Source organism: Etheostoma cragini, chromosome 17, assembly GCF_013103735.1.
Source record: "Etheostoma cragini isolate CJK2018 chromosome 17, CSU_Ecrag_1.0, whole genome shotgun sequence".
Classification (NCBI taxonomy): domain Eukaryota; kingdom Metazoa; phylum Chordata; class Actinopteri; order Perciformes; family Percidae; genus Etheostoma; species Etheostoma cragini.
Window position 1 is genome coordinate 16,770,345 of NC_048423.1, and position 27,404 is coordinate 16,797,748.

General features: G+C 40.3%; 2 protein-coding genes across 5 annotated transcripts; both read right to left on the reverse strand.

Moving 5' to 3' along the window:
* Positions 1-2,253: 2,253 nt before the first annotated feature.
* b3galnt2 (beta-1,3-N-acetylgalactosaminyltransferase 2) lies at positions 2,254-12,351 on the reverse strand. 4 transcript variants are annotated; one of them, XM_034898398.1, is made up of 12 exons: positions 12,076-12,351; positions 11,155-11,281; positions 10,680-10,780; positions 7,734-7,933; positions 7,441-7,488; positions 6,220-6,330; positions 6,034-6,112; positions 4,820-5,003; positions 4,412-4,537; positions 4,063-4,222; positions 3,921-3,977; positions 2,254-3,258 (listed from the first exon to the last, which is right to left on the reverse strand). In XM_034898398.1, exons 1-12 carry the CDS (start codon positions 12,182-12,184, stop codon positions 3,121-3,123), a joined length of 1,440 nt encoding a protein of 479 aa, XP_034754289.1. In that variant the 5' UTR covers positions 12,185-12,351; the 3' UTR covers positions 2,254-3,120. The 4 variants fall into 4 exon arrangements, with proteins under 4 accessions (XP_034754289.1, XP_034754288.1, XP_034754286.1 ...); XM_034898397.1 differs by having other exon boundaries at positions 6,208-6,330; XM_034898395.1 differs by having other exon boundaries at positions 6,208-6,330; positions 7,393-7,488.
* A 2,909-nt stretch (positions 12,352-15,260) lies between these two features.
* On the reverse strand, positions 15,261-27,276 carry LOC117960478 (guanine nucleotide-binding protein G(I)/G(S)/G(O) subunit gamma-4). The gene is made up of 3 exons (XM_034898399.1): positions 26,860-27,276; positions 25,496-25,601; positions 15,261-17,447 (listed from the first exon to the last, which is right to left on the reverse strand). Exons 2-3 carry the CDS (start codon positions 25,592-25,594, stop codon positions 17,319-17,321), a joined length of 228 nt encoding a protein of 75 aa, XP_034754290.1. The 5' UTR covers positions 25,595-25,601; positions 26,860-27,276; the 3' UTR covers positions 15,261-17,318.
* Positions 27,277-27,404: the final 128 nt, after the last annotated feature.

Sequence of the window (27,404 nt, forward strand, 5' to 3'; positions counted from 1 at the left end):
GACTCTGCGCTTTGAAAAAATTCAAATCATACGAATCATACGCAGAACGAGAATCAAAATTCATTTTTAATCCAACTGATTCTGGAACCCTAAAACGTTTTAAAAATAGGCCTATAATATTTTACATTTTTATAATATTCTTTCATTCAACCTGCAGCACAGGAAGATGAGTTTTGAGCAGAGGCGAGAGTCAAGATGAAAAGGATTTTGTTAATACAATTAACTTAAGTTACCCGTTTTCTCAGAGCAGTGCTTGCACAGGCTAAACGGATGATTGCACTTCAATGGCAAAATATTAATAGAGTGAAAATATGTCAGTGGTTCAGGGAATTGTACTCTAGTCGCTTAGAAAAGATTTCACACTTCCTAAAGGGCATAGATGATTCAAAAAGTTTGGGGTTTATATCTAACATATCTTTACATTACACCGTTTGGTTGTCATGATACTTGTTTCTAGCTCTGGTTCACTCTTTACAGATCCAGCTTTGGGAGCAACTTCGTGTTCATAAATACTGATCTCTCAGAGAACAAATGTGTCTTCCTATGACACTACATTGTGTCAATCTAACATGAGCATTTTTACTCCTCAAATTATGAGGCGGTTCTCAGCAGAATAGTGCTCTCCACATTATGTAAATACCCCAGATTATATATTGTTTATTAGCAGGTAAGATCAAATATTTAAAAAGTCAAAAGCTAAATTAAAAGCCTTGGAAGACTCATGATAGTATACACCACTGCAAATTTGAGGCAAACATTGTACAATTTGTCTCAAGTTATTATGATGTGGTTGATTTAATGGCCTGGTTGGATGGGTACGAAAGACATAACAAATACACACCAAAAAAAACAAAGGAGGATTTGAAGCATATCTGAAAGAAAAATGCAATAAATTTGAATATTTTAGAACATTGAGTGACAATATTGCCACAGCGCTCTTCAAAGTTCAGACAAATTCAATAACTTCATCTACCATAGAAGCACTAGAGCAGAGATGAGTTTTATTTCATCTGCGTGTTACTTCCACGCTTCTGTAGCTTCACAATGAAGGGCTTTGAGCCAAATCAGCAAGAGGCTGATGTGTTGCAAACTGCCGTCCTTATCTATGTAGGAGAGCGGAACAGATGCGGATGTGACTTTGTTATCATGCAGCCCAGTGAATGAGAGGAGGCTAAAGGATAAGATGGAGAGAGAAGGGCGGGGTTCAGAGGAAGAGGAACATGTGCTCCAATGTCAGGTTAACTGCAGGAATAGATTTCTTGGCCGATAGGACAGGCCTAAATACACAAACAACTTTTATTATCCCCCATTAGAAAAATATTCAGCGTCTTTCATTATTTACAAAAGGTCCAGCGAGGCAATCTTATTCTAGTGACTCAGCACCAGTCACATGGCTATACTTCAACAAACAGAACGAATCACTGCAGCAACTAAAAGCATAAGCTCAGAGAAGGCTCATAAAAAATACATTTACTTCACGTAAGTCTTGCATTGCCATGCCTTCCTCCACGGCACTGCGGAGGAGGGTCTGGCTAGTCCACATAGCATTCTGGGATGGGAGAAAAACATGTTCTGGTTTATTTGCATTTCTTTAAACCAATCTTGCAAAATAGCCTCAGGAAGGAAGTTGTTTTGTGTGCAAGCATATGTTCAAAAGATGTCTTAGTTGTGCAATAGAAAAATTTGATTGGACAGATAGTCTAGCTAGCTGTCTGGACTGACCCTGCAGAGATCTGAGGAGCAGTTAACCATAGTCCTCAGAAATAACCAGAGTTTAAAACTGCGGAATAAAACCGTCATTGGCCAGAAGGAGGTGCACCTGACGGAGTTTCCAACAGCGCCAGAGCAATCCCGGAAGTTGAACGTTGTGGACACAGACTAACTGCATGCTAACATTTTAAAAGATCTACTGTGTAGGAGCTGATGGCTGATGTTTTCGGTCCTATTGATTAGCATTAAGCTGCTCGTCAATTTGGGGGCACAACACTCCACAGGTTTCCCGGTTCATCATTCCAGCGGTGTCCGGCCCACTAATAGAGATCAAAGTGATTTCCTATTCCTTTTTAAGTTGAAGAAGCCAACTTTGTAAAAGCATGAGCAAAGTCTGTTTGCTGTCTGTGTCTCTCGAGGTGACTGAGCAGCACTAACAGCTAGAACAACGCTTCAGACTCAACATGGATCCAACCGAATCAGCAGCACCAATGAGTTAACAGCGTGCATCTTCTCCAAAACAAACAACAAGGAAGTCATTCATCTCTCTCAAGTGTTCTTTATTATCTGTGAGGAAGGTTTCATAAAACCAGTGTTTACTAGTCTATTTCACAGTCACTCTGACTGCTTGTTCAAGTTCCAAAAAATTGTGTTGCAAACAAACTAATTTAAATCTGTGTTGATATCATCGTGTTAACATACATACAGTATGATGCCTAACAAATACAGTAAGGCCACATCACTATTTGCACAATGACAGTTACAGTACAAACTGTGTGCGTTTGTGAGAAAGCTTGTCGTAAAACTACACATAGTGAAGAGGATGAAAAGCTTTAGACAACAATATACAAAATATGTAAAGCCATCATCTTTAAAATTCCATCAAATATACCCTTTTAAACCAAAAAAATGTAAGTCTGTCAACTATCAGAGCACCAATAATTATACTACTACAAAGTACTCAAGGCTTCCAGCAGTGATTCTGTACACAATGGCTATCACATGCTGATATTGCACACAGTTCTTGTTCATCCCTGTCAGTTATCACATTACAAAAACACATTTTTCTTTTTCAACATTTTCAGTCTCAAATTTCATAACTGAGTTCATGATACAAATACTGACAGTATGCTACAGCTACATGTGGGCTTTTAACATATTCTAAAGCTGCAGATGGTTTATGTTGGTTTTAATATTAAAACCTGCAATGAAATGTCAAAGTTTTAAAGATTATTTTCCAGCAGGACGTCCCCACATTTCAAAACTCATTCTAAGTGTTTTTATCATAAAATCATCTCATAAAACGACTCTTTTTGGGGTTTTAAGGAAACCACAGAAACTGAACTGGCAACCAGTGCTGAGTGCATTTTAACCACAGCGCCTCGTGGTGAGTGTGGTGGTGAGCCAGATTTAGTGGCCCCATGGACAACCGCAGGGGTCTCCACAGGCCCTCTTCCTGTCCCAGAGGACGTGCAGCTCCTCGGCTGTGTGTTGGGGAGACGACAGCATGTCCAGGTAGCACTCTTTCTCACACAACCAGCCGGCGTCCTGGCAATAGCAAAGGGGCAGGACAGTGGCTGTGTCAACGTGCACAGCTTACTAGCCATACACTAGTCAAGGTCTTACTCAGGTTCAATTGCTAACATGCACTTTTGATACACTGTAGCTCAACTGTTGCCAAGATTAAACCAGGTAACATCATGTTGCGCTGCGATGGTGTCCCATCCCGTTAGTGCCAGTGACTTGTAGAGCACTTTGAACTGCACTAACTTGTGTAAATACAAATAGTTTGGCTGACAAACCAAAGTAAACTGAGCTAGACAGTTCCTCCTGGAATAATTGAGTTTAAAGGATGCTATTTAAATTCTTAGTAACGTGATATTTTGATATTTTTTATGTCATCCTTTTTATGATATTAATATCTTGAACTATGTCATTCAACCATGTCTTCTATTACGTTTTTTTGTCTAAGACACCTTTTACCTTGGTTGCTTCCTGGAGAAAAAACATAATTACATTTTCTAATTCCCCTATTATCTAATGTCCGACTTTGAATGCCTATACAGATAGTGGATTGTGAAAACACCAGCAATGGAAGGGCTTCATCCTTCTATCCCTGACCAAGTCTGATAAATTGTATTTTCTAAATACAAAATAACATGCTGTTTTGCTGGAGTTGAAAGATCTGAATATTTGTTTATTTTGTTTACCTGATATTTCTGTGGTCCTACCGCTGCCATCCATATCCCCATGCTCACATCTTCTCCCTGTAACAAGAAATCCAGGACAGATTCCGTACATTATATTCAGAACTATTTATCACCACAGTCACCTTGCACTTGGGTACTCTACCTGGTAGGCCTTCAGTTTATCTGCATTACTGGCGAGCCACTGGACCAGATCATGAGAGACTACGTAGCCTGAGCCGCAGGCAAACGCTGGGTAGGCTGGACTAGCGTACTCCAGCTCCTGCCACTTCCCAATACGGTCCACTGCCCAGCTCTGCCTGAAACTGGGTCAGGACGGTATATGCATTACCATCATATCCTGTGTCCCTTTCATCTGACCAATTATTGTTTTGACAGAGCATTCCTGTTTCTTTCATTTAAAGTGCAGCTAAAGTTAGTTGCAAACACAAGTGGACTAAAATCACCTTCAAAATATGCATTGTCAACAGTATCAGACACCGAATTGCACTTACTTGCCCCACCAGAAGTTGCTGCGTTTGAGACCCTTACGGTCAATCTTCATTAATACTGAGTCCACGTTGATGTAACAATCGTCATCCGTCTTCAGCAGCAGATTAAAGTCAGCGTTACCCACAGACCTACCAAAGAGGGAATATGCAGCTTAGTTAAAGCCCACCTTCTGATTTTTAGGCAATATCCCAACATGGATTTACTTTAATACAATTCAGATTGAAGGGCATGCAGTCTTGCAAATAAATAATATACTTGCCAAAGCTTAAGACCACTCTGTATATTGGATTCTAACAGCCAGACATTTTGAGGTGACGGCACACTTTCATTTCAGGTTTCTGATTTCCTCAGAGGGCCCAGGCAATTTGGAGACAGAGACTCAAGTCATTAGCACTTAGCACTAGCCATACCATTTATAGAACTGAAGCAGTTTGGAAGGCACGTTCCTGTAGGTGTCTACCACATCTAGGAACACCATGTCGCCGTGCCTGAGGCTCTCCTGATGCAAGGCGGCGTCCTCCTGCCTCAGCTTGGAGGCGTGGTGCTCCATTCTGGCTGGGCGGCCCAGCAGGAGCCCCGACAGGCTGTCTTCATCTGACACAGAGGGGGGTTGGGGGCATAGGGAGGCAGAACAGGATATATTGGGCGAGGGATTTTGTCCAAATTGAGATTTTAACCCTGACGTTGTCCTAGTGTCAAATTTGACCTGTTTCTATATCAGAAATCTGTGTTTCTTTCAACCAGTTGCCCACAAATTTGATGTATGGTTTGATTAAACACTATTTAAAATTAAAATTAAGGATCAGGTATTAAGGATACTTTCATTGAATTTTGAATGTTTAAGTTAACTTTATAACAAATATTCTGACTAAACTTTGACAGTATGTGATTATCCAAGACCAACATTTCTTTGATCTTAACTATTAATCAGAATAATTCATAATTACTGGGCTTTTTTAAAGCACAAACATTATATATAATTTCATATTAATAAGTGTATTGACAATGAATTCTAAAAATAAGTGTAAGACTAGTGGTAATGAGTTGGTGTTAATGATATACTGGTGATAAACTAAAATGCTGAAAACGTCGAAAAATGCAACAAAACCGTTGAAAGAAACGTCAACAAACATTTTTTTAAAAGCAGCAACATAAGCAGCAAAAAGATCAATTTAGACCCGGGAAAACAACACAAGGGTTAAAAAGTCTCATTAACTTTTGTTTGAATACATTAAGGCACTTTTGAGGAATTAAAACCTAAATCACTGGCTGGCAAAACAATATAATAAAAACTAACATTTTACAGATTGGATCTTTAGCTCCGTTTGAAGAGATATTGGATAGTAAATTTGATTTTGTTTCCCCCAAATCCATTCCCAGATAAATCCAAATGCAAACACATGCAGGTACAATCAATAATGACACAACAGGGTACAAGAGGATAAAAAGAAATGTTGCACGAATGCAAGAGTCCTGAGGCGAAAAGGAGCTAATAGCATGGCCTGCCAGAGTGAAGAATGATTATTATTTTTTCAGGGAACTTCTTTTACAGCAATCGGCTAAATTGATTTTGATAAAACTGTTTTCATAAAAAGCTCAGAATTAATTCTGTTGCCGGACCAACCATAGATAGTAAATGTGAACCCTCCAGCCAAACCGGGGAATCCAAGCGCACTTCTATGAGGCAATATGCCCTCTGCAATCTGTGATTCAAGACAACAGCAAAAAAAAGTTTTTAATTACCTTCCTTCACTTGAAAACTTGACAATATTCGTAACACATTTATCTTTTATACCCAGTCGGTACATACAGAGGAGATCTTGAGGACACCACCTCCATTATTGAGCTGCACAGAGGAGGAGTTGACTGTGGTCAATCCAGTAGAATCCATATTCTCCCAAACCAGTGTCCCCTCAAAACCCTAGATAAAAAACTGACATTTCATTCTTTGCACAAACTGAGCAATCTCATACTGTTGGCAGGGCCTTAGCTACCATTGAGTACACTGACAACATGTCTTATTTATTGTTTATCAGAATGTGTTGGTTTCAGTTACATTCTACAGAAAAACCTTATTTTGGCCTCACTTTGCAGCGGTGATGCACATACAGTGAGTACTTCAGGACCTTCTGACATCACTGCTGGGTGCATCTTATTATATCAATTTGTGATACTGGGTGTGGTCACAGAGGTCATACGCTTTGTATAACATATTTGTAAAAGTTTGCACACAAAAAAACATCCATTTGCACACAGCAATTACAAAATTATCCTCTCCTACCCAAAAAAATAAATTAAAAAAAGAGAGGGGATAAGCATGAAGCTTTTAACTAGAGAGGGCGGCAAAACACAAATTTTTCACCTGGTGTTAATTTACTTTTTAAAGGCATCGTGGAGAAGGCTTTGAAATTGCATTCAGCATTTTGTTTTCTGTTGGGAAATATTTAATGTCCTAGGACACCTACTGGAAAGAACTACACTGTAAAAAAGGGCGTCTAGAAACAAGATTAAAACACTAAATCTGAGGGGAAAGGTACTCAAAACAACGTTATCTGTCCATGCAGCAAGATAATTTCACTTGGCAAGCTTGCTTGATTTAAGATTAAAGTGTTAAGTTGAACACTTAAAATAAGAAAGTCACTCTTAAAACAAGATACATTTTAACACTTCTAAATCTAAGTTTTTTTATCTTGTAAGAACCAAATAATTTGCAGTTTATGTATAGTCCCCTGGTAAAAATTATAGGAAAGAAATTAACATTCATTCTGAGACGATTATTTAAGTTACAGATTAGTTCAGTTCAAGATTTTTAGAGGAGTTTTCTTTGAAAGAATATGTCTACAGCTTAATGAAGAAAAATCCAAATGACAAAACGTGTTGAGCCTTTCTTTTCTTTGGTGGGGTGGTTGTTGGTTGGCGGACTTCAACTCATGACCTCAGGGCTGTAGCCATGATAATAGAAAAAAATATGTGAAAAACTGACCTTCGGCAAGATGAACTGCTCCACTGGTTTGTACCACACCCCACTCACCATGGTCCCTGTGCTGATGGCACTGAAGCGAGCAGTGACCACGGCCTCCTGCACAAATCACAACTTTTTACCCATCAAGAATTCATAACTTATAGTTTTTGTGCAAATCTACCTTTGTCTACACTGAGTACTACACTACGGACTTCTCCTAAAGACAGCAACCCAAAAGAAGATTGTATCTTCACATGAGGCAGTAAACAGTCCAAGCACTAACTCCTCCAGCTGTATCTACCAGCATCCACAAAAATGCAGCATATGCAACACATTATTCTCAGAGGTCAAGGTTCTGTTACCTCTTGGTCCAGCTGGAGAAGCTTCACTGTCACATTGCTCTGTAGGACGGGCCTGTTCCAGCTGGAAAACAACCCCAGCCTCGTGATCACCACTGGGTGGAGGACCTTGAAATCCAGGGCGATGGCCGACACGTCAGAGGGGGTGAGCACCAGGGGGTCAGTCACCGTCACAATCTCTATCTCTGCATCGCGGCCTGCCACTGGCACAGACGGATGGCGGAGATTAGTCAATATTTTATATTTTATCATGATCAACTGCACGGTTCAATCCCTGCACTGTTCGCCTTTTCACTACAATAGTGTCTTACCTTATCATGGTCATTGCATTTCTGTGTGATTTTTATTTATTCTTATGTATGTGTGATATAGTTGTGTAAATGTGTGACATATGTGTATATATGCATTTGTTGTGTTATGGTTGTCTTGCTACTGGATGCCTAAAATTTCCTTTGGGATGAATAAAGAATCTATCTATCTATCTATATTACTGCACGAGCACACGTGAAATCTATTACAATCCCAACATGCGGATACACGCCTTCTTTCAGTGATGAAGGCCAAGGGATTCAGGGAGAGGAAGGGCTTTCAGAGAAGAAAGCAGCCTCCGGTAAAGCTCCACCATCAGCACTTTGAGGAGCTGGTTCTTTGGACTGTTGTCCTCAAAGCGAGCTTCTGCTTGTGAGTGTGGTTTCTTAATTACAAAAGAGCAGTTTATCACCCGGGAGATCAATGAAAAGATCAAGGCTGTTAAAGGGACGTAGGCTTTTTACTTTATATGCATTCTGCCCAAGTTCTGTTGTTGCCTCCAATCTAAAGACAATTACATGTAGGCGAGAAATCACAAAGAGAAAGCAACACTCCATCAAACCCAATGTTTCTCACACTGACAGAGTGGAATTGAGCTGCAGGACTTTACCAGTGTGCGAGGATATATTTAAATATCCCTATGCTCACTAAATATGTGTTTATTTCTCAAAACAAATAACAGTAGTGCTTATCTTGGCACTGGCCAGAATGAGATTGCAGGTTTATTCTGGGGGGAAATGAATGAAACTTAAATAAATCATAAATAATGAACAGTAAAATTACAGTTCTTTACTACTTATTTATGTTTTTGTGTTAATATTAGGAGACAACTAAAGGTCTATAATAGTCTGCATTATTTACGGTTCAACAGAAATGCATGCAGTGTATTATTATTCAACATTTGGTCCATACAATGTTTGGAAATGTGCGCCTGGGTAGCTCATCTGGTAGAGCCTGCCCACAGCCAGTATACAGAGTCTCAGTCCTTGCCTCAGTGGCTGCAGGTTTGTTTGCTGTCTGTCATCCCCCCCCCTCTCTCTCCCCTTTCAACTCTAAGCTGTCCTTTCAAAAATAAAGGCCTAAATGAATAAAAATAAATAAAAATGCCAAACAATTTTCTTTCAAAATGTTGGGAAATACTAAGAAATGTCCATCACATTTTGCTAAAGCTCAACATCTCCAAAACCCAAAGATGTTCATGCAGTAAGTCCGAGAAAACCAGTATCTCAGAACTGTGCACCTTTCGCCCCTTTTTCTTTTGCACTACTTATTTTATTCCATGTTTACTATATAATGCGTACACTGGAATACGTACACTGGAAAAGGAATTGCTTCAATCTCGTTGTACATGTGTATAATGACAAAGAAAGGCATTATATTCTATAATATTTACATTTAATAAGCTGGAACCAGTGAATTTTTTGTCATGCTTGCTCATAGACCAAATGTGGATTGACTGATCCATTAATAATTTTAGCTCTAGTCACAACGTATCAACAAAACAATCAAATACTACTTTTTCCTCCGCCCCTGAGCCTATAAGTCTTTCAATACCATAAAATAAGATTAGAAGATTTTTTTGGGGGCTTTTCCGCCTTTACTTGATAGGACAGTTGGGGGAGAAAGGGGGAAGACATGCAGGAAATTGTCCCAGGTCGGAGTCAAACCCTGGACCTCTGTGTTGAGGCATAAACCTCTCGGTATACATGTGCTTGCTCTACCCACTGAGCCAACCCAGCCACCAATATCGTTAAGATTAATTAGTCTTTTTCTCACCAATACGAAGTACAGAATTATTAAAACAGTCATTTCAGTCCTAAAGAAAAATCCCTGTGATGAATGCAGCACAAGACAATTTTAGTAACAGTTCGTTGTCCACTTAACGTGTGCTTTGAACTGAATCACGAGTCAGGTACCCAAACATTTTAAAAGCAGCCACTAACTCCTTCTCTGCCAATCACACTTGCACCCCCCCCCCCCCCCCCCCCCCCCCCCCCCCCCCCCCCCCCCCCCCCCCCCCCCCCCCCATCCCCCGCAGCCTGCCTGCTTCCGATTCATGAAGCGAATCACGTCAACACCTAAACCATTAACACAGTGGAGAACAGAGAATGGGCTGGAAAAAAAGTCTATTCTGATGAGCAGCAATTATGTTTCCATGAGGGTAGCAAAACACTGAAACAGGCAGGAAAAGTAGTGAAACGGCTGAATTTGGACCGACTCTGTGAAATTATTATTATAAGATAAGAGACATGACAATCACTGCGGATCTTCCATCTGACAGTAAGCCTGCTCAATTATTTCCTATATGCTGTCAATGCTTTGTATAGCTTTACTTTTCAAGTGTTAGTACACAGTTCTAGTAATGGCTGCAGCAACTGGAAGACATGTCTGCTTTGGCCTTGAATAGTGAAAGGAAACCAATGATGTCCTTGAGTTGTGGGTGAACATGAATAAAGGTGCTTTACTTCTTTTCTGAACATGCATTCCTTCACTCTTTTCAGCTCTTCTCATGTAATTCTGCCTCACCTCCACTATTGAAAATTGCATATGAAAGCAACAAAGTGCACACCTTTTCATATTACAGCTGCAGACTGCCCACTCATTAGTTGGTGAGGCTGATTATTATGGTTATGATTTTACCTGGCTCGGTGAAGTTCAGGAGGGAGCAGGAGTACGGATCCTCTCTGTCCTCCTCTGGAATAGGACACCCATGCTCGCCCACGATAAACTTCACCCCCACCCTAAAATAAGCACAAACAACATTGCATTCTCCCTTTTTTTTGGGGTGTGATATTAGGCTGTAAGATTTCAAAAGCTTGTCCATCTATCCACCCTCCGTTGCCATGGTGACTGAGGGTTGCTTAAAGGCCATCATATCTTATCTGCACTCAGATCATTGAATGAGAAGGAAATGGACAAAAAGGAAGAATGAAAAAAAAAACCAATATTGGCCGCTGGTTAGGTAAAGATAAAAGGGTTGGTGTGGCAGTCTGTTATTTGCTGACTGCTGCAGGTTTTATTTCCACTGTATGAATCTGTCCTTGGAACAAGAAAAGGAAAGAAAGAAAGAAAGAAAGAAAAACAAGTGGTGAAGTTGGAGCTCCACCACACAGACCTGTGCTGAAAGTGTGGGTGATCTTGGATATATCCCAGCCAGGTATCCCTTATCGCTTGTCGCAGTTTATAATGGTGTCTCGCTGACAGCACTCCCACCAAAACTTCATAGAAAGGTAACGATTCATCTGTGACACAAACAGAAAGCCATGCTAAAATATTTAAATGAAATGAAAGGAACATGATGTCCTTTCTTATCCAGTGATGAGGTGTTTAATGTGGAGATTGGGATTAAATATGATTTTTATTTTTTTAAATCACACATTAAGGCATGCTTGCCATTATTGATTCTGAAAGCAGTTACTTTGCACTGACTTACTGTGATACATCCTATAATTGAAATCAAAACATGTGTCTTCATGATTCAAAAGATGGTTAAACTATTTTCCTCCAATTAAAAAAATAAAAACGGGTGTACCCTCCAGTGTGGCTGATCAATAGTCCATTTGAAAGCAGCACAGAGATCAGTAGTTTTAACAAGACAGAGATGCTCAGCTCGCTTCAGTCTGTTTCCAGACGTTAGACTAACCCAGCAACGCCCAACACTAATGAACTCTTACATTCACATATTTCCCACTAAACACACACACACACACACACACACACACACACACACACACACACACACACACACACTCACACACACACACACTAACACACACACACACACACACACACACACACACACACACACACACACACACACACACACACACACACACACACAGAGAGAGAGAGAGAAAGAGAGAGAGAGAGAGAGAGAGTCTCACGAGCGAAGCATAAACTACCTGTTTCCACACAAACTGTAACAACAACAACAGACACACCGGAGCGGTAAAAGCAAAGTTAGGCAGCCGCTCGGATGTAAAAAGTTGCGAGGCTTTGAGGAGGAGCTGAAGCCCGGGTTGAGGCTAATAAGTACCCGAATGTGTGTTGTTGTCCAGCGGGGTGGAGAAGGGTCGTTGTGCCAACCACAAGTGCACCAGGACGGCGACAGCACAGGGCAGCAGAAAGAGCGATAGCCTACGCATGGACGGAGCCCTTCATTCAGCCGGAGCAGCCTTCAGCTTTAGCGGCGCAGAGCCTCTTCCTGAGCCGCACTGAACTGCACGATGGGAGCCGCTCGGTGTGTGCGCTTCATTTCAGCTCCGCAGTTCTCCGCCGGGCTCTCACCACTGCCTTACGTCTGCCTTTGCTGCTCGGAGAGATGGACCAATGGGAGACGAGGAGCACGCTGCGGTGTACTCCGGGAGTTGGAGTTCAACTCCCTCTAGCCAATGAGAACAGCATTGTAAAATTATAGAAAGTAAAATAAAATTTGAATATGAAACTAGATAAAGATGTATTTTAGCTCCAGATGCAATATGATGTTGTTATTAATTTTGGATAACATTACATTAAAAGCTAACAAAATGTTAAAATGTTCAATCTGATATTGAATAGAAATATAGTAGCCTACACATGTCCAGTTACAATAGAAAAGAATTAATCTCATAATTTATGTTATATACAAGGTAGCGATACAAATTATAATGATAAGCTGTTATGAATACTAATAATATTGGAGTTACATATTATTATTAGCATGATCTGTCTCTTCCTATAATTCTGTACAACTGAAAATAAAGTGTTTAGACTATACATTTTAAAATTTGATACATCTCAATAAAAATAGAGCAGCACCATGAATTTCCACTAAAAAAAGATTATAAAAAAATTAGAACGGTTAAGTCAGCACAATAAATAGTTTCTCACATGTCCTTAGAAGTAAACTGAAACGTTAAAATATTGATCAGAGCTACAAACAGTGACACGTTGTAGCTACAAGATTAGAATACAACTTTATTAAACCCATTACTCTGTGCTGTACATAAATCATTTAAACGGAATCTGTTGTGCATGGCGAGGGGTGTTTGAAGAGTATTTCTTCTGACTCTGAGAGCACCACGGTTTCTCCTGAAAGGAAGAGAGGGCCACGACACCAAAAGCGCCCGCTGCCATGCTTGGATTCTAATGTAGTTCCAGTGTTGCATAAATGTTATTTTAAAAACTTTACCACAAAATAATAATGTAATGGGAAACACTGGCATGCAATATACTGAATGCCAATGTCATGAGTAGAAAGGAAACCGCTCCAAAACAGCATGCTATGAGTATGGAAAATAATATAATCAGAAATGATTACTATTCTCATGTATTTTGGTACACTTGGGCTCACTGCTAAATCTGGAAAATTGCTTCAGCGCAGATTCTTAGTATTAGATAACCTACTGCCCTAGGGATAATTACTTTCCTGTGCATTATATAATTCTTTTTGGAGTCATATTCATACTCATTACAATGATTTAGTTCTCTCTCTGCAACACATTATTCATTTAAAAGGAAAGGGCTATTCACAGCATGTATGGGGTTTCTTAAAAAAAAACTCCTAACATCCTGCTCTGCTGCAGATATCCAACCCTTGTCAAAGTGTGTTGTTTATGTTCTTAACTCTGATTTCACGTTTTATTTATTGGTTGAAAACCTAGCTCTGCTCTAATTATAATATTGTAGGTGTATGCATTTCTTTTGCTCTGTCTCTTTTGTTTTGCAGCGTTCAAAACACTGAGCAGTCACTGCACTTTTCTCTGGATCTACATTACATAGATTTGTTTTTATTTAGTCAGTTCCCAAGGTTCCCCCATGTGCATGGCATCTAAATATTGATCTTGAATGTCTAATTTTAGTTTTGGGTACATAAAACTCTTGTTTTTCTCTATACTACCAAAGTTTTGTTATTTATTCAAAATTATGGCCTGACTGAAGAAGGTGCTGCATGTTTAGATTGCAAAGCTTTCTGGTGTATGATTTAAGGCTATATAAATCAAATTTACCTACAGCCCCTGAAAACTTGGTTTTCAATCCCAAATATTTTACTTATTTTCTTTAAGCTCAATTAGTCACAACCAAATGACCAACAATTAACTTTAAAGGTGAAAATAGACATGTATTAAACACATAAAAATACACCTATTCTGTTTCATCCCTGCTGTGTGGGTGTGGTTGGATCAGATTTTATTGAGCGTGACCTAACGTATTCTGATTCAAATGTTGCCAAAATCTCATTGGTGAATGGAAGTTTGTGACATCAAATTTTCCCAATTTATTCAAACCAGTGAATAAAAAAACACAGAAATAAATCAATAAATACAGAAATCTCTCATGTTTAAAAAAAAGGTCCTAACTTTAGAAGACATTTCTGTGTCCATCAATCAATGTAAGAAGCTGATTGGAAAAAAAAGGTTTTCAGGGCCCTTTAACTTGAAAATAAATGTAGATAATACACACTACAGCTGTGCCAAGACTCTTAAAAAAAAACTCTCTCTACCTCTGCTTCTCTTTGATTACATCCTGGTCCTTTGGTGTTGGTTTAGAGAATTGAAAAGAGATACCTGACTTGCGTTATCAGTGTCATTTATCAAAAGTGTCCATACGGTTTTCTACAATGCGTTCAGTTATTGCCAGCTTTTATAACCAGACCTCTGATAAGAAAGCAACTGGTTGATTTCCTTGTTTGTCTATGACTTAACAGGCCAAAACAAGAAATTCTCACTTTGATATGATCACCAGACCTTAAAGTTCAGGGAAGTAGTGTCTGAAAAGTGCCTAAGAATAAATAACCAATATTAAACTAGGTAGAAAGTGGAGATTTCAATCTATCCATAGGTGAGGCTGTAAATGCATGCATGGATGGACACATGAAACAGCTACAACAGAAAATGTGAATGTTGATGTCAGCGGCTGATACTCTGAGTCATTAGAAGGTACATTCTTCACGCAACCTGCAGCGTCGGCAGGTGTTTCTTTTTCTATCCGCAGTGTAAAAGTCAAACTGGCTAAGGCTGAAATGAATCACAATCCTTTAAAAATAAATGCCACAGTGCATGAACAGTGCATCCAGATGGCCTATGGTTCAGCTCAGCCACAGGAGGTCTCCACTACACACCAGAATATCATGTTCATCTGTCAAACCCAAACGGTTTGCTGTGGCCTTTCAGTCGGATCAGACAGACAGAGCTCAAAACGTCAGTGAGAGACACAAGGCAGAAATATTGAAGACACAGCACATTGGGGTTGCCGTTTTCCTTTAATTCATTTGATCCATCAAAGGATTTACAAAGCCTGCTATTTAAATGCTATTTTATACCAAAACGATAATACCATTCATGAATACAGCTGCACATTGTTGACATATCCGGACTCCAATGAGATTATTTTGTGCAGAATAGCACCCAGAAAGTCAACGAAGAGGCAATATTTCATATCATAATAGTTCTCTCTGTTATAGATAGAAATAAATCCATGCAATATTCATCTCTAGCCATTATATTTATTGTTTCTGATTTGGCACTATCCGTAAGATGAGGTCAGTGGGAGCGCCCTGAGGTCAGTCCCAGGTTTTTTATTTCAGAAGTTAAGACAGTAATTATCCTGAAAATAATTTGAGTCCAATAGTTTTTGACAGTCCAGTATCAGTTTGATTCCTAATGTGATGGCTTTTCAAGTACCAAGAGTACATTTCTTTTAATTTTACAGAAACAAAAATTCAAAAAGCCTGAACCACCGAAGGGATCATATTATGTAAACCGACCCTTATTGTTATTCTTAAAAAATATTCAGATAGTATCAATAATTGCGTGATTTATAAATGATTTTTTTTCTCCTAAGTATCATACAAGCTTAGTAGCACTACACGTCATGTAGCTGTCAGTGCTGTGCAACAAATAGTCAATAATACTACTGATAATAACAATATTAATAACGATCATAACAATTCATCGTAAAAATTAGCAAATGCTATTCAACTACCATGTAAAGGAAATGTTTGGACAGTGTGCTTTTTCTTCCAAAAACGAACAAAAACGGGAAAAAAGGCTGCGGGAGCACAATGTGAAGATCACACTGCTCTCACAGAAATTGGCACTGTAACATACTGTACACTCTAAAAGACTGACGGTCCCTCGGAAACAGAGGAGGCTGTCAAAAAAGAGGCGAAAAAACATGCAGGCCTCTGGTTTGGCATTAATGTCAAAGGCCTTGCCATTCACTCTAGGACAGGCAAAAAAAAAAGAAAAAAAAAAAAAAAAGAAATCAGGCTCAGGAAACATGCCCAGAGAACAAATGAGGCCGTTAAGGAAATACGAGGAAAAGATGTCCTGCAACTTGTAAAAATATTCCAGTCAGGGGCTGCGGGATTAACCGACGGTGTCACTGATTTGAAGAGGATGAAGTATATGAAGAGTAAATCAAACATAGCAGCAAAGGTAGAATGCATTAGAACGGGCCGTGGAAGGAGGCAGATTCATAAATAATTTTTGCCCAAAGGGTTGTTTGCACAGTGATAACCCCGAAGAACTCATCTCGCTGTTGAAACATTAGCTCTGCACCAGTCAATTAATAGAGAGTCTATTTATTTATTTGCAGCAGAACTGATGTGCCGCTACCTCCTTCTTACAGTAATACCAGAGCAGTTGGCCCAAACTGAAATAATTTACTATGCGAGATAGGGTCTCTGTTTCTGGGCTCTAATCTAAATCGTCTGTGCTGCAGCACTAAAACGAGCCGGTTAATTATTTGTGACTCCGGAGGCAAATTGAAAGAGAAACCAATAGTGAGAGGGAAGTGTCGAATTTTAGTAGTACTTTCAGAAAGGGTTGATACAAATAGTCAAACCTGTGCACTGAAAGCAATGCAAAACTAACCAGAATTATGTTCAAGAGAATACAAAGATTGATGCTTTTTAATTCACATAAAGGGAAGGGAAATAAATGTTTAAAAAAGTCGTAGACACTGGGAAAATTTCTGTTTCCTGAGGCAAGTTAGGATCTAGCACAAGAAAAGAAAAAAAAAACAATATCTCATGTCATTAAGCACTGAGCAAGGCTGTTCTCTAATAACAAAGCAATAACAAACCTATTTAACAAGACGTGATACGCTCACTGGGTTGCCAGTTTGGTAGCTGACTCCCCCAAAACCTTCAGCCACCAGGACAGAGCTGACCAACAACAGAGTGTCCACCTGGCAAAAAATCAACTCAACGCCTATGGCCAGTAGCTTTAGGTGTGGTGAAGACAGAGAAGACAGGCAACGCCATGCCTGCGCCCGTACAGCTCTACCGGCAGGTCATCAGAGGATGGTGCAGAAGAACTTCTTCTCCCGGAAAGGGTTCTCGGAGGCGGGGACGGGCATGATGAGGGGGTCCTCACGTATGTGGGCATCGCAGTACGCCATCAGGTCTGCAGCCGCTTTAGAGACCTGAAATGTTTAGACAAAAGGAAAAGGACGTGATCAGATGATTCTCTGACTAATTTATAATAATTATTGTTCATGCTTTACATTTCTGTGTTTTGCTGAATGACAATAAAAGGAATCTTAAATAACTATTTCACAAATTTAAGATGTATGTGTAGGATCACATGACTCCGTCTCGTTACCTGAATCTTTAATGATGCCTGGGAACAATTACAATTAAAACTTAGTCACACTTTTCTCCAGCACATGATACAAAATGCTTTATTACAACCTTATCAGATAGCTTGCCTTCATCAGGGTGGTGTCTGAGGTTGTTTCACGGTTTTCTGATATATTATCATCAGTCATAATTATTTTTTGTCATAAAGTTCAAATCCGGCAGCGGATCTCTGTTTCTCTCCATCTTTTCCTCTTATATCTCCCTGTTCCCATCTAATAAAGGCCGAAAAGGACTCCACATTATGAAATACTGTACAATAGATGCTGCAAGACGATTTTCTTTAGATTAATTTAAATGTTATGGTTAAAGTGTTAAAGTCTAAGTGTAAATTGACCTAGCTAAGCCAAAGTGGCAGACATGCCATCCAATTAGCACACCACTACCATAAATGGCTTTAAATGATCTTGTATTATTGTTTTGTATTTTTCTATCCTCAAAGTAATTATTGTATAGCTGGATGAAACGTGGAGTACTGGAGAAGAGTGCTTATTCATTTTAATAGACTTGCACTGAAGCTCACACATGCACCGGATGAGACGCCCAAAATCTGGATGAATGTTGCATGGCTCGTAGTTTCCCGTCTGTGTTTCTGTTTTCTCAGTGCCTGCAGCGACTGCACTGATGCCTGTCACCTTAGCCTCGAGCAATGAGAAGAGACAGCTTATCGGGATGATTGACAGGTGTTAAGGCGGGACATTGACCAGCTGAGGGGAAAAGGAGGATGGGACTAACAACACACTTTCTGCCTCAAGGCGAAAAGTTGTGTGTTGCATTTTTCAAAGTCAAACAGTGACTATACATTTTACAGTACGGCCAGACTGCACGTGAATGTAGGTTTCTACTCAGGAGCCGAGTGGGAGTGGGAGTGGGAGTGGGAGGACACAAAGGGAGAGCAGAGGAGCAGCTGTATCAGATGGACAGCGAGGGCTCAGGGATCTACGTGGAGGACAGAGCCATCTGATCTCCTGCGTACCATTTCACCTCAACCACTGGGTCTCTCCCAGGAGAATACAATGCACAAAATCCATCATCCGATTTCTCCTTATACATGGTTAGTTACATTATCATTTTTACAGTCTCACATTATAAAATAATATGTCTAAAAGGTTGTGCAGGTGCTGAGATTTCTGTATTTTAAATGGAACAGTAAGGATGTTATTCAACATTTTTCTTACTGTCACAAACATTGTGTTTGTCAGGCTCAATTCTTTCAGACTTCCCTTTGTGTCACTCTGCTGCAAGCCCATTTCTTTCCTCTCAAATGTGTTCTTTTACTTAACCAAAAAAAAATCTGAAATTTCTTAAAACAGCTGGGCAGTGTAGTTTTCAACAAATAGTGAAAAGTGCATTTGTTGGGGACTATTTTCAGCTGTGGATTGATACACATTTGGTCCAGTACGACAGTGTGAGTCATGTTTTCTTGTTGTTGTTGGGCTTTTCACTTTATGCGATAGTGACAGTGGATAGCTAGGAGAGAGGAAGAGAAAAAGACAGGATGACACGCAGCAAAGGGCAGCAGGTTGGATTCAAACCCGCGACGCTGCAAAGGACTCGTCCAAAAAGGGGCGCACACAGTCTTACTGGGTGAGCTGGAGGTCGCCCCAAGACTCATGTTTTTAATAGTAAGAGAGAGAAGGCTTAGGGTACACATGAAATACTTGGTTTTGGTCTTTTCATGCTATTTGGTGATAATACATATCACATGTAGCCTTATCCTTTTAACTTGTTGGTCACCTTTCCATGTCACAATGTACATTGCTATTATAGAATACCAGAAATTCATTCTTCTCTTCAAACCAAATTCCCTTCCAGTTTACTTGTTATATCTTTGCCTCAGTGGTTCTCCACCAAGTTTTTGGGACACTAGATACGTCTAGGAATCGCTCAAATGAATCATTCTGAGAAGGAGGTCATTGCTCCATTTTAAGGGTTCACATAAAGCAAAAAGTTTGGGAGCCACTAAGGTACTTCATGCCGTACCAGTTAGTTTGATTAAAGTTCCCATGACATGGTGTTTTTAGAAAGGCCTTATGGTCCCCTAATACTGTACCTGAATTTGATTCACAGCCCTAGAGCAAGTCCCCACAAAGAGCTTTCCTTAGGACGTGCCAATTCTGTGTCTGTAGCTATGGAGGAAAAAAGGGGGGGTGGGGTGTGGCCTTGTCCAACTGCCATTTTGCTTGTTTGAAAGCCATGATGTCTCTCTCTCTCTCTCATGGGTGGGCCAAATTTTCAGGACGGGCAAAGCAGAGAAAGTGAGGTAACCTTGTTCCTTATGACCTCACAAGGGGCAAGATTCCAACTCGGCCCATCTGAGCTTTCATTTTCTCAGAGGCAGAGCAGGATACCCAGGGCTCGGTTTACGCCTATCTCCATTTCTAGCCCCTGTGGGACCATAGGCAGGCTGGGGGAACTCACATTAATGTTAAAAAAAAACAAAGTGAACTTTTCATGCCATGGGACGTTTAAGAATCCACACCCATGCTAGCATCTCTGTGAAGTTTCACATATATTTATATACAGTCTATGACCTGCACTAAATGCTAACATGCCCACAATGACAACATGATGATGTTTGGCAGGTATAATGTTTACTAAGTTTACCATGAACTGGTCTGATCTAATTAAGGTCATAATCAGAGCACATTAGAAAAGAAATAAAAAATGATTTGCTCACTTAAAATACACGCTATATGTATCAAATGACTAATTATTTTAGCCGCATGTTTATTTCACATCTGTCTATTTGACCTAATTCAGGCAGTAATCCGAGTCTGCACAAAGTGGGAACACTAACAAAGCCTTCTCTTGCAATGCAACTAAACAGCTTAATCATTCTCCTAATCAAAGTAAATGCAATAATTATATAATTATGTAACTGCAGCCAGGCTTTCTGCAGAGAATAGGAGCCCCACAGGACAAGAAGTGGTATTGCACCGCGTGTGTCATTACGCCCAGACTGACTGTAATTACACTGCAGCCCCATGATGGAAGGAGAGTCCTTCTAATTAGCACAGATCCCATTCCTCTTGCTGATGGAGCAATTCCTGAGAATGTGGTGATCCCTCAATCAGCGGCACAGAGACTCCCCTCGTCACTGATACACACTCCCTCATCAGATCCCTTAATTAATAAAAGAGATCGCCAGACGTGGCTCACTTAGTTTAACTCTCTGTACTTTTCTCTGCTTTTATTTGCGTCCACGTTCTACTCTAGTGGCTGTTTTTTTAAACCGTTAAAGAATGAATGTGCCAAGTGGTTATTAAAGCTCAAACAGCTGTGTGCCTTTCCATCATACAACTGTACAGATGACTACAGATGACTACAGTTATTTTTCACTTTTGACTTAGCAAAAAATTGAATATATAACTCATTAAATGAATATATTAAAATAAAATGTGTAACTGCTTAAGGTCTACTCTGACCTGCTGTCTTCATCAGTGGAAACGGTTTTTCTTGGAACATTATTAAAGCTAATAGTTGGTTGAGAAATGTGAGTACTGATACAAAGTAAAATCATATGTGAACCCAGTACCTCTTGTTAAATATTTCATGTAAAGAGTCCTTAGTTTTACAGGGGGAAAACCATGTCACATTATTACAAATGCCATGTTTTTATTTATCAGAAGTTTAGGTGGGATTAAACTCACTGAATGAACTCAAATATGTTTGTCAGGTAAAGAAACCTGTCTGTTTAGCTTCCTATAAAACTAAACAACAGCTTTGTCTCTGACAAGTTGACGTTTTAGTTTAACTTGCTAAAAGATTTACCCTGCAGATTCTTATTTTGAGTGCAAATTAATAGCAATATTGATGTGATTTAGCCTCGGTTTACTGCTTTGTGCTGAAGTCATTGGATTGATACTTTTTATCATTACTTTCGATTGGGTTTGAATGGAATACTGTACTTTCTAAAGAATATTATGAAATGTTGGTTGCAATATTGCATGCTGTGTGTTTAAGGTAATATTTCATATCTGAATCCACTAAAAGTAACATTTTCAAAAAAAAAGTGAATGTTGCTTTTACAGTTGATGAAATAAATGACGTCTTGATTGATGATTAAATGTATATTAAATCTAACTCTTCTCATTAGAAAATATGTCAATATCTGAATTTTTCTTTAAACAAGACCAAAAAGTCAACTTGTAGGTTAAATTGTAAGTCTTCCTGATACATCCTCCATCCCTGATTACACGTTGTGGATAATCACTTTGGTTTGGGTTTTTTAGGAGTTTTTTTTGCGAGCAGCTTTGTTGTGCTGAGTAGCCTGATGGTGTATGGCAGGTTTCCAGGCCTCGGCTGTAATGCTGAGCGAAAAGCTGCGGGCTGTGGGGCAATCATTCCCTGAGCACATGAGGAGCATACCAAATGAGATGATGACACGGCCTTTTAAGTTGCACAGGAAGTCATTCATGAACACTGTGCCCCTTCATAGCCAGATCCATATTCATGAAAAATAGCCGTTTATTGGGCTGAAAACATCCTGCAGTAAAAAATATTGACTTCTAGGAAGGGTTCGATCTAACAAATGGACTGTAGAATTTTCTATTTACAGTAAGAATATTAGGACAATATTTTAAAAGCTTGGAAACTGACAACAACCATAAAGGGCATGATGGGCTTAGGAGTAAATATTTAACCAGGTGTTGTTTGATGAGGACAACTGCTTTTCTTTATGAGGCCTGAACTGCTTCACAATAAGAGTCTAGTGGAGCTGTAGGAGGTTATGAATATCAGGAATAAGATTCTTATGAGCTAACATGTTACATGTCCACATTTTTTTTGTTGCGACCGGGAATTGAACCAGACTTTAAGCTCGCAAGCCTGCCGCACACTTGCTGAAATCAAACACTGGCAATGTAAGATGAGAAGAAGCCTGCATGAGAAAGTGCTCCCAATCTGTAGGACCACACTGAGAAAAGACGGTCCAAATTAGTGTCAGAAGTGGTCAGCAGTCATGAAGCGCAGCACAGTTTCCACATCGAGGCCACTCGGGTCTCCCAGCCATGCACAGCGGGTCCACCCTGACAGAGAGGTGGTGACACCGGTGCGTTTGTGGTGAACTAAGGCTCCATGAGACGTCTGCCAGGAGAAGTTGCATTAAACGAAGCCGAGAAACATTTGGTCCTCAACTCGCAGTTGCCTGTTAAATTCCGGAAACTCTACTTGTGGTCCATAATGACTGAATATATCTATTTATATACACACACATTTTTTCTATGTACGCAAAAGGCTTATTTCTCTAAAATATTGTTCACAAATCTGTCTAAATCTGTGTTAGTAAGCACTTCTCCTTTGCCTCCTTCTCCTTTCATGACAGCATGATTATTGCACAGGTGTGCTTTAGGCTGGCCACAATAAAGGCCACTCTAAAATGCACAGGTTTACTGTATTGTGTGGTGTGTGTGTGTGTGTGTGTGTGTGTGTGCGTGGGGGGGGGGGGGCGAAAACCAGTCAGTATCTGGTGTTATGGTTGGTCTTCCTTAGCTACATTTGCCACCCACTAGCATAACACACCTGAATCTCTCTCAGAACTGTAGGCGACCAAGTTGCATTGTGGGGGATGTAGGCTCAAGGTTTTGATAAGGGGGAATAATATGTAGGGTATAAAAGATGATTTCTCTGGTTCTGTTGCATTATTTTTTATCCTTTTTTTTTTTTTTTTTTAACTGTCGGACATTGTTAGGTGTGCAGTGCTGAATCGGTGGAATATCTTTTTAAAAAACAGAGACCCCATAAATGAAAAAGACATGGCATGGGTGATGGTTTACTGCTGCTGCATCAGTCTGTTCAACATGATGTTTAATGGATTCCTAATGCACTGAGATGGCAACTAATGCACAATGGTGAACAAAGAGATCAACATAACATAATGGGTTTGTCTCTGTCGCTATAGTAGTGCCTCTGTGTGTGCTTATGTGTTGTGGGTGTGTTGTTGAGTCCGGTGGTAACAAAATTCATCTTCCAACACCTCAAAAGCTCACTAATCAACAATGTTACTATATCTTGTTTGTTTAATTGGTTCAAAAATTAAGGTGTAAACAACACTCAGGTTTTTTTAATTATGTTTTTTAGGAGTTGGTTTGCAGGCCTATTTCTTGGCCAGGAGTCACTTCCAACTAAAACAGCTATAATTAAATATGTGATAATTAATGATCTTTGGACAGCGGTTTCCCCGTTTCCAGTGTTCATGCTAACTATGCTAACTGGTGCTAACTCAATCTTTTCATCTGACTCTCAGCAAAAAAAAGGAATAACCTTATAGCCCAAAATGTCAAACTGTTTTTCAATTTTGTGTTTGGATGTTTAAAATGTCAAAATGGCAGCCGGTGTACTTTCTCACAGAGGAGGTGATGGCTAAGGCTCTGTCCCTGATGAAGGATTAAAGGATGAGGCTGTCAATATCCTATAATGTTGTTATTGTTAACAAATCCCATTAAAAAAGGACCAAAACAAAAGTCTGTATCCAAAACCTTCCAAGCCTCTCGAGGCCCCGACTCACGAACCCGATAATCGGCCGTGGGACAGTCAGGCGAGGTCGGTGACTCGAGTCTTTTTAGTGTGTTCCGTGCCGTCGTCCGTCGGAGGGGCCGCCGCCCTTCATTCGGGCCGACCTGACATGCTCGGTCGGAAGTCGGGCGCCGCCGGCAGTCGGACTCAAATGACCAATCTGATTGGTCGAGTGCTAACCCAAAATGACGAGCGGGATGAGCGTGACTAGAGTCTCTCAAAACATGACGGAAATCTTTTAAACTGACCTTCGTCGATCCGAAATGAAGACAGATTCAGCGACTGCGTGGTCTATTCGCTTAACATGTTTTCAAGAACAAGTTTAGGTGAACTATCTAAGGAAAATATGAGATTGTATTCTGAACAAGCCGCCATGGCTGTCTGGCTTTGAATTTCCGGACCCACGTGACGCGTTCGTCCAATCAGCTGCCGTCGGCAGCCATAATCACATCGGTGTGTTAGGAGCCATTTTTTTGGGGGGCCAAATCGGCGAGGCAGTCAGTCCGATTGCCTCTTCTGCCCACGGTCAGCCGTCGGGTTAGTCTGCCAGGGCCATCCGATTTGTTCCAACTGAAGAAGAAAATCTTTTTTTTAAAAACTAAAAAAACCCACCCATGGATATATCCTTTCATTTTTTTTAACTGTAGTAATAGCAGCAGTTAGTAATTTCTCAAAACAGCTGGGAATTGTGGTTTTATCAAACTTTTCTCACACAGAACTAAATAGTTTAATAATAAAAAGGGACTAATTTAAGCTGCGGAATAATTGCAAATAAAGTGCACTGGTGAGTAATTACATCAGCAGGTCAGTGTACAGTACTGAGTCACAATAAACTACAGTGTTCATCATGATCAAGGAACATGTCAGCCGGGGCAACGGGGACAACAGTAACGTCAGTGTTTCAGTCTGCCTGTTGATTATTTTAATTCTAAGCCAGGGCAAGTATGATGATGTTCCCAATTCTAAGCACGCCATTATTTTTTGTTGCTTTGTTACAACATTAAATGTTCGCAAGCAGCTGAAAACCGTCATCAAGAAGAGGATGTTGTACTGCTCTGACCACTCAATGTGTCTAAAGGACGGATCCACAGATTCTTAGCCATGCTTTTAGCACATGAATCATCTTAATATACACACCTAACAAAGCTTGAAATTGCATAAAATGACAATATGCGAAGTTGCAACAATTGTTTGATAGAATTTTAAGAATAATTCTCTTCTGCCAGGAGTTTTAAATCCACATATTGCATATTTGGTAAAATAGAAACGTGCAAATACATTTGCTCAAAGATGCGTTTTAAAATAAAAACCCCTGTACCTTTATCCTATCCATGCAGGCTTCCATCTTCAGCTGCTCCACAGCTTTCCTGGCATGGGAGATGCTGGCCGTGCTGTTGTTGGCGATACCGTCCTTCATGGTGCTCCTGTGACGCCAAACACAGGCACAAAGGGGGACACGTAGAGTCCATGAACATCACATTAAATCCACAAAACAGCATCCCCCCTGGCAATGTCCCTAACTCCCCCCCCCCATTCTCTGCCATAACCTTTTTATTTAAAAAGGGCCCATTTTGTCCTGGAGAATCTGTTTTACAGCAGCCAAGCTCCATTTTATCTAAAGAAAGAGCTTAAAAGGCAGCAGCTGGACAGCGGTTTGTCATTTCACAGTCAGTGCTCATGCATGATTTTTTTAGCTTTTTCTTTTTTTTTTTTTTTTTTTGGTCAAGCTATTCTTATTTGCTCAAGTGGCTTTGCTCAAGAGCACTTCAGCAAACCTCAATTACCTCGTTTCCTTTGAATTATCGGTTCTCGGACCTTTGCAAGGGACTCAAACCTGCAACCTTTCTTCCTCTGGAGGACATCTGTCCACTCTTCGCCCTCATCCATCTCAACTTTCTCCGCAACGTGCATCAATGCAACTGCAGTGTATTTAATCTGCTCCCTTGCAATCAGCCTTTTCTGTGCATCCATCAGTGTAATTGACTACATCTTGCTCTCATTTTAGGCCCCTTGACCCCCTCACTCCTGAAATGTCCCATTTTGGCAGCCGCAGCAGAGAGAGAGCAAACCAGACCACAGCTGTGTTTTATGATAATGTGCATGAAAATATAAAGCATCACACTGAGGTGGGGTGCTGTTCTATTCACACTCAATGTGGATTTTTTTTTGTGTTGCATCCATTTGCTTATTTTTTTCCATTGTCGTTGCATGTATTTAATCGTATTTGTGCAGATATTATGAAGGAGATCTTTTGAACAGGGGGACGCAGACGGTGGATTCATTTTCCAATCCCACCCGTCATAGCTCTATAAAGCCAATTTGTAGTTTTTAATCACACCCTCGTAGGAAGCTATCAGGCCTTTTCCATTTAGGGTTCCCTTCGATTCGTCACACGGCTGCATTGAGGACTTTACCGGGGTCTATACCGTTTTATCCGAATGTAACGATGCTAATTGTTGATGCAGATCTGTCAAACATGGGCGACTCTTATTCCTACAGGGATTAAATTGTGGACACACGCCGTGTGAGCTGCGGGCCTGGTTAGGGCAGAAAACAGCAAACCACACATCATGAAAAAAAAAAAATGATTTTCCATAAAGGAATTACATAAAAAGAATCCATTTGCTTCGCTACATTGCTCGGCTATGAGCAGATTAATGTAGGCTACGGCCGCCGACCTACCTGAAATGTGTAAATGGTTTTCCAATTTGGAGAATTCCGGGTTGACTCCACCCAACACACACACACACAAAAAAAGAGGATCTGTCAAATATCAAATGATAAGAGGAAATCCCAGCCTCGTTTCGGTCTGGACTGAACCCGAGGAGGTAAATCCTGGCGTTTTAATTTCGCCTCAGCGGCTGGCTCAGTGTGAGTCGTGCGTATTCCGTGTAGGAAGATGAGATCCAAGCGGTGAGGTCTTGGTGAGCACCACGGCTGGACTTGGAGAGATGTAAACGCATGCAGCAGGGGGGGAAACCTCTGTATGACGATCAGATACAGGCTGTGGAGCAGGGAGCACTCGATCAGTGGACCAGGAGCTGCAGCAGCAACAAGGCAGGATGCGTTCCTACTGTACAAACTGGCCCTAAACGCACCGAGACGGTCCATTAGTCGAATTAGGATCTGCTGATTTTCTAAATTGCTTTATTGCTGCACACGGCACCTGAGATCTGCAGGCTTCCCCATTTTATTTTTACATCAGTTTGACATCATTAGATACCCCC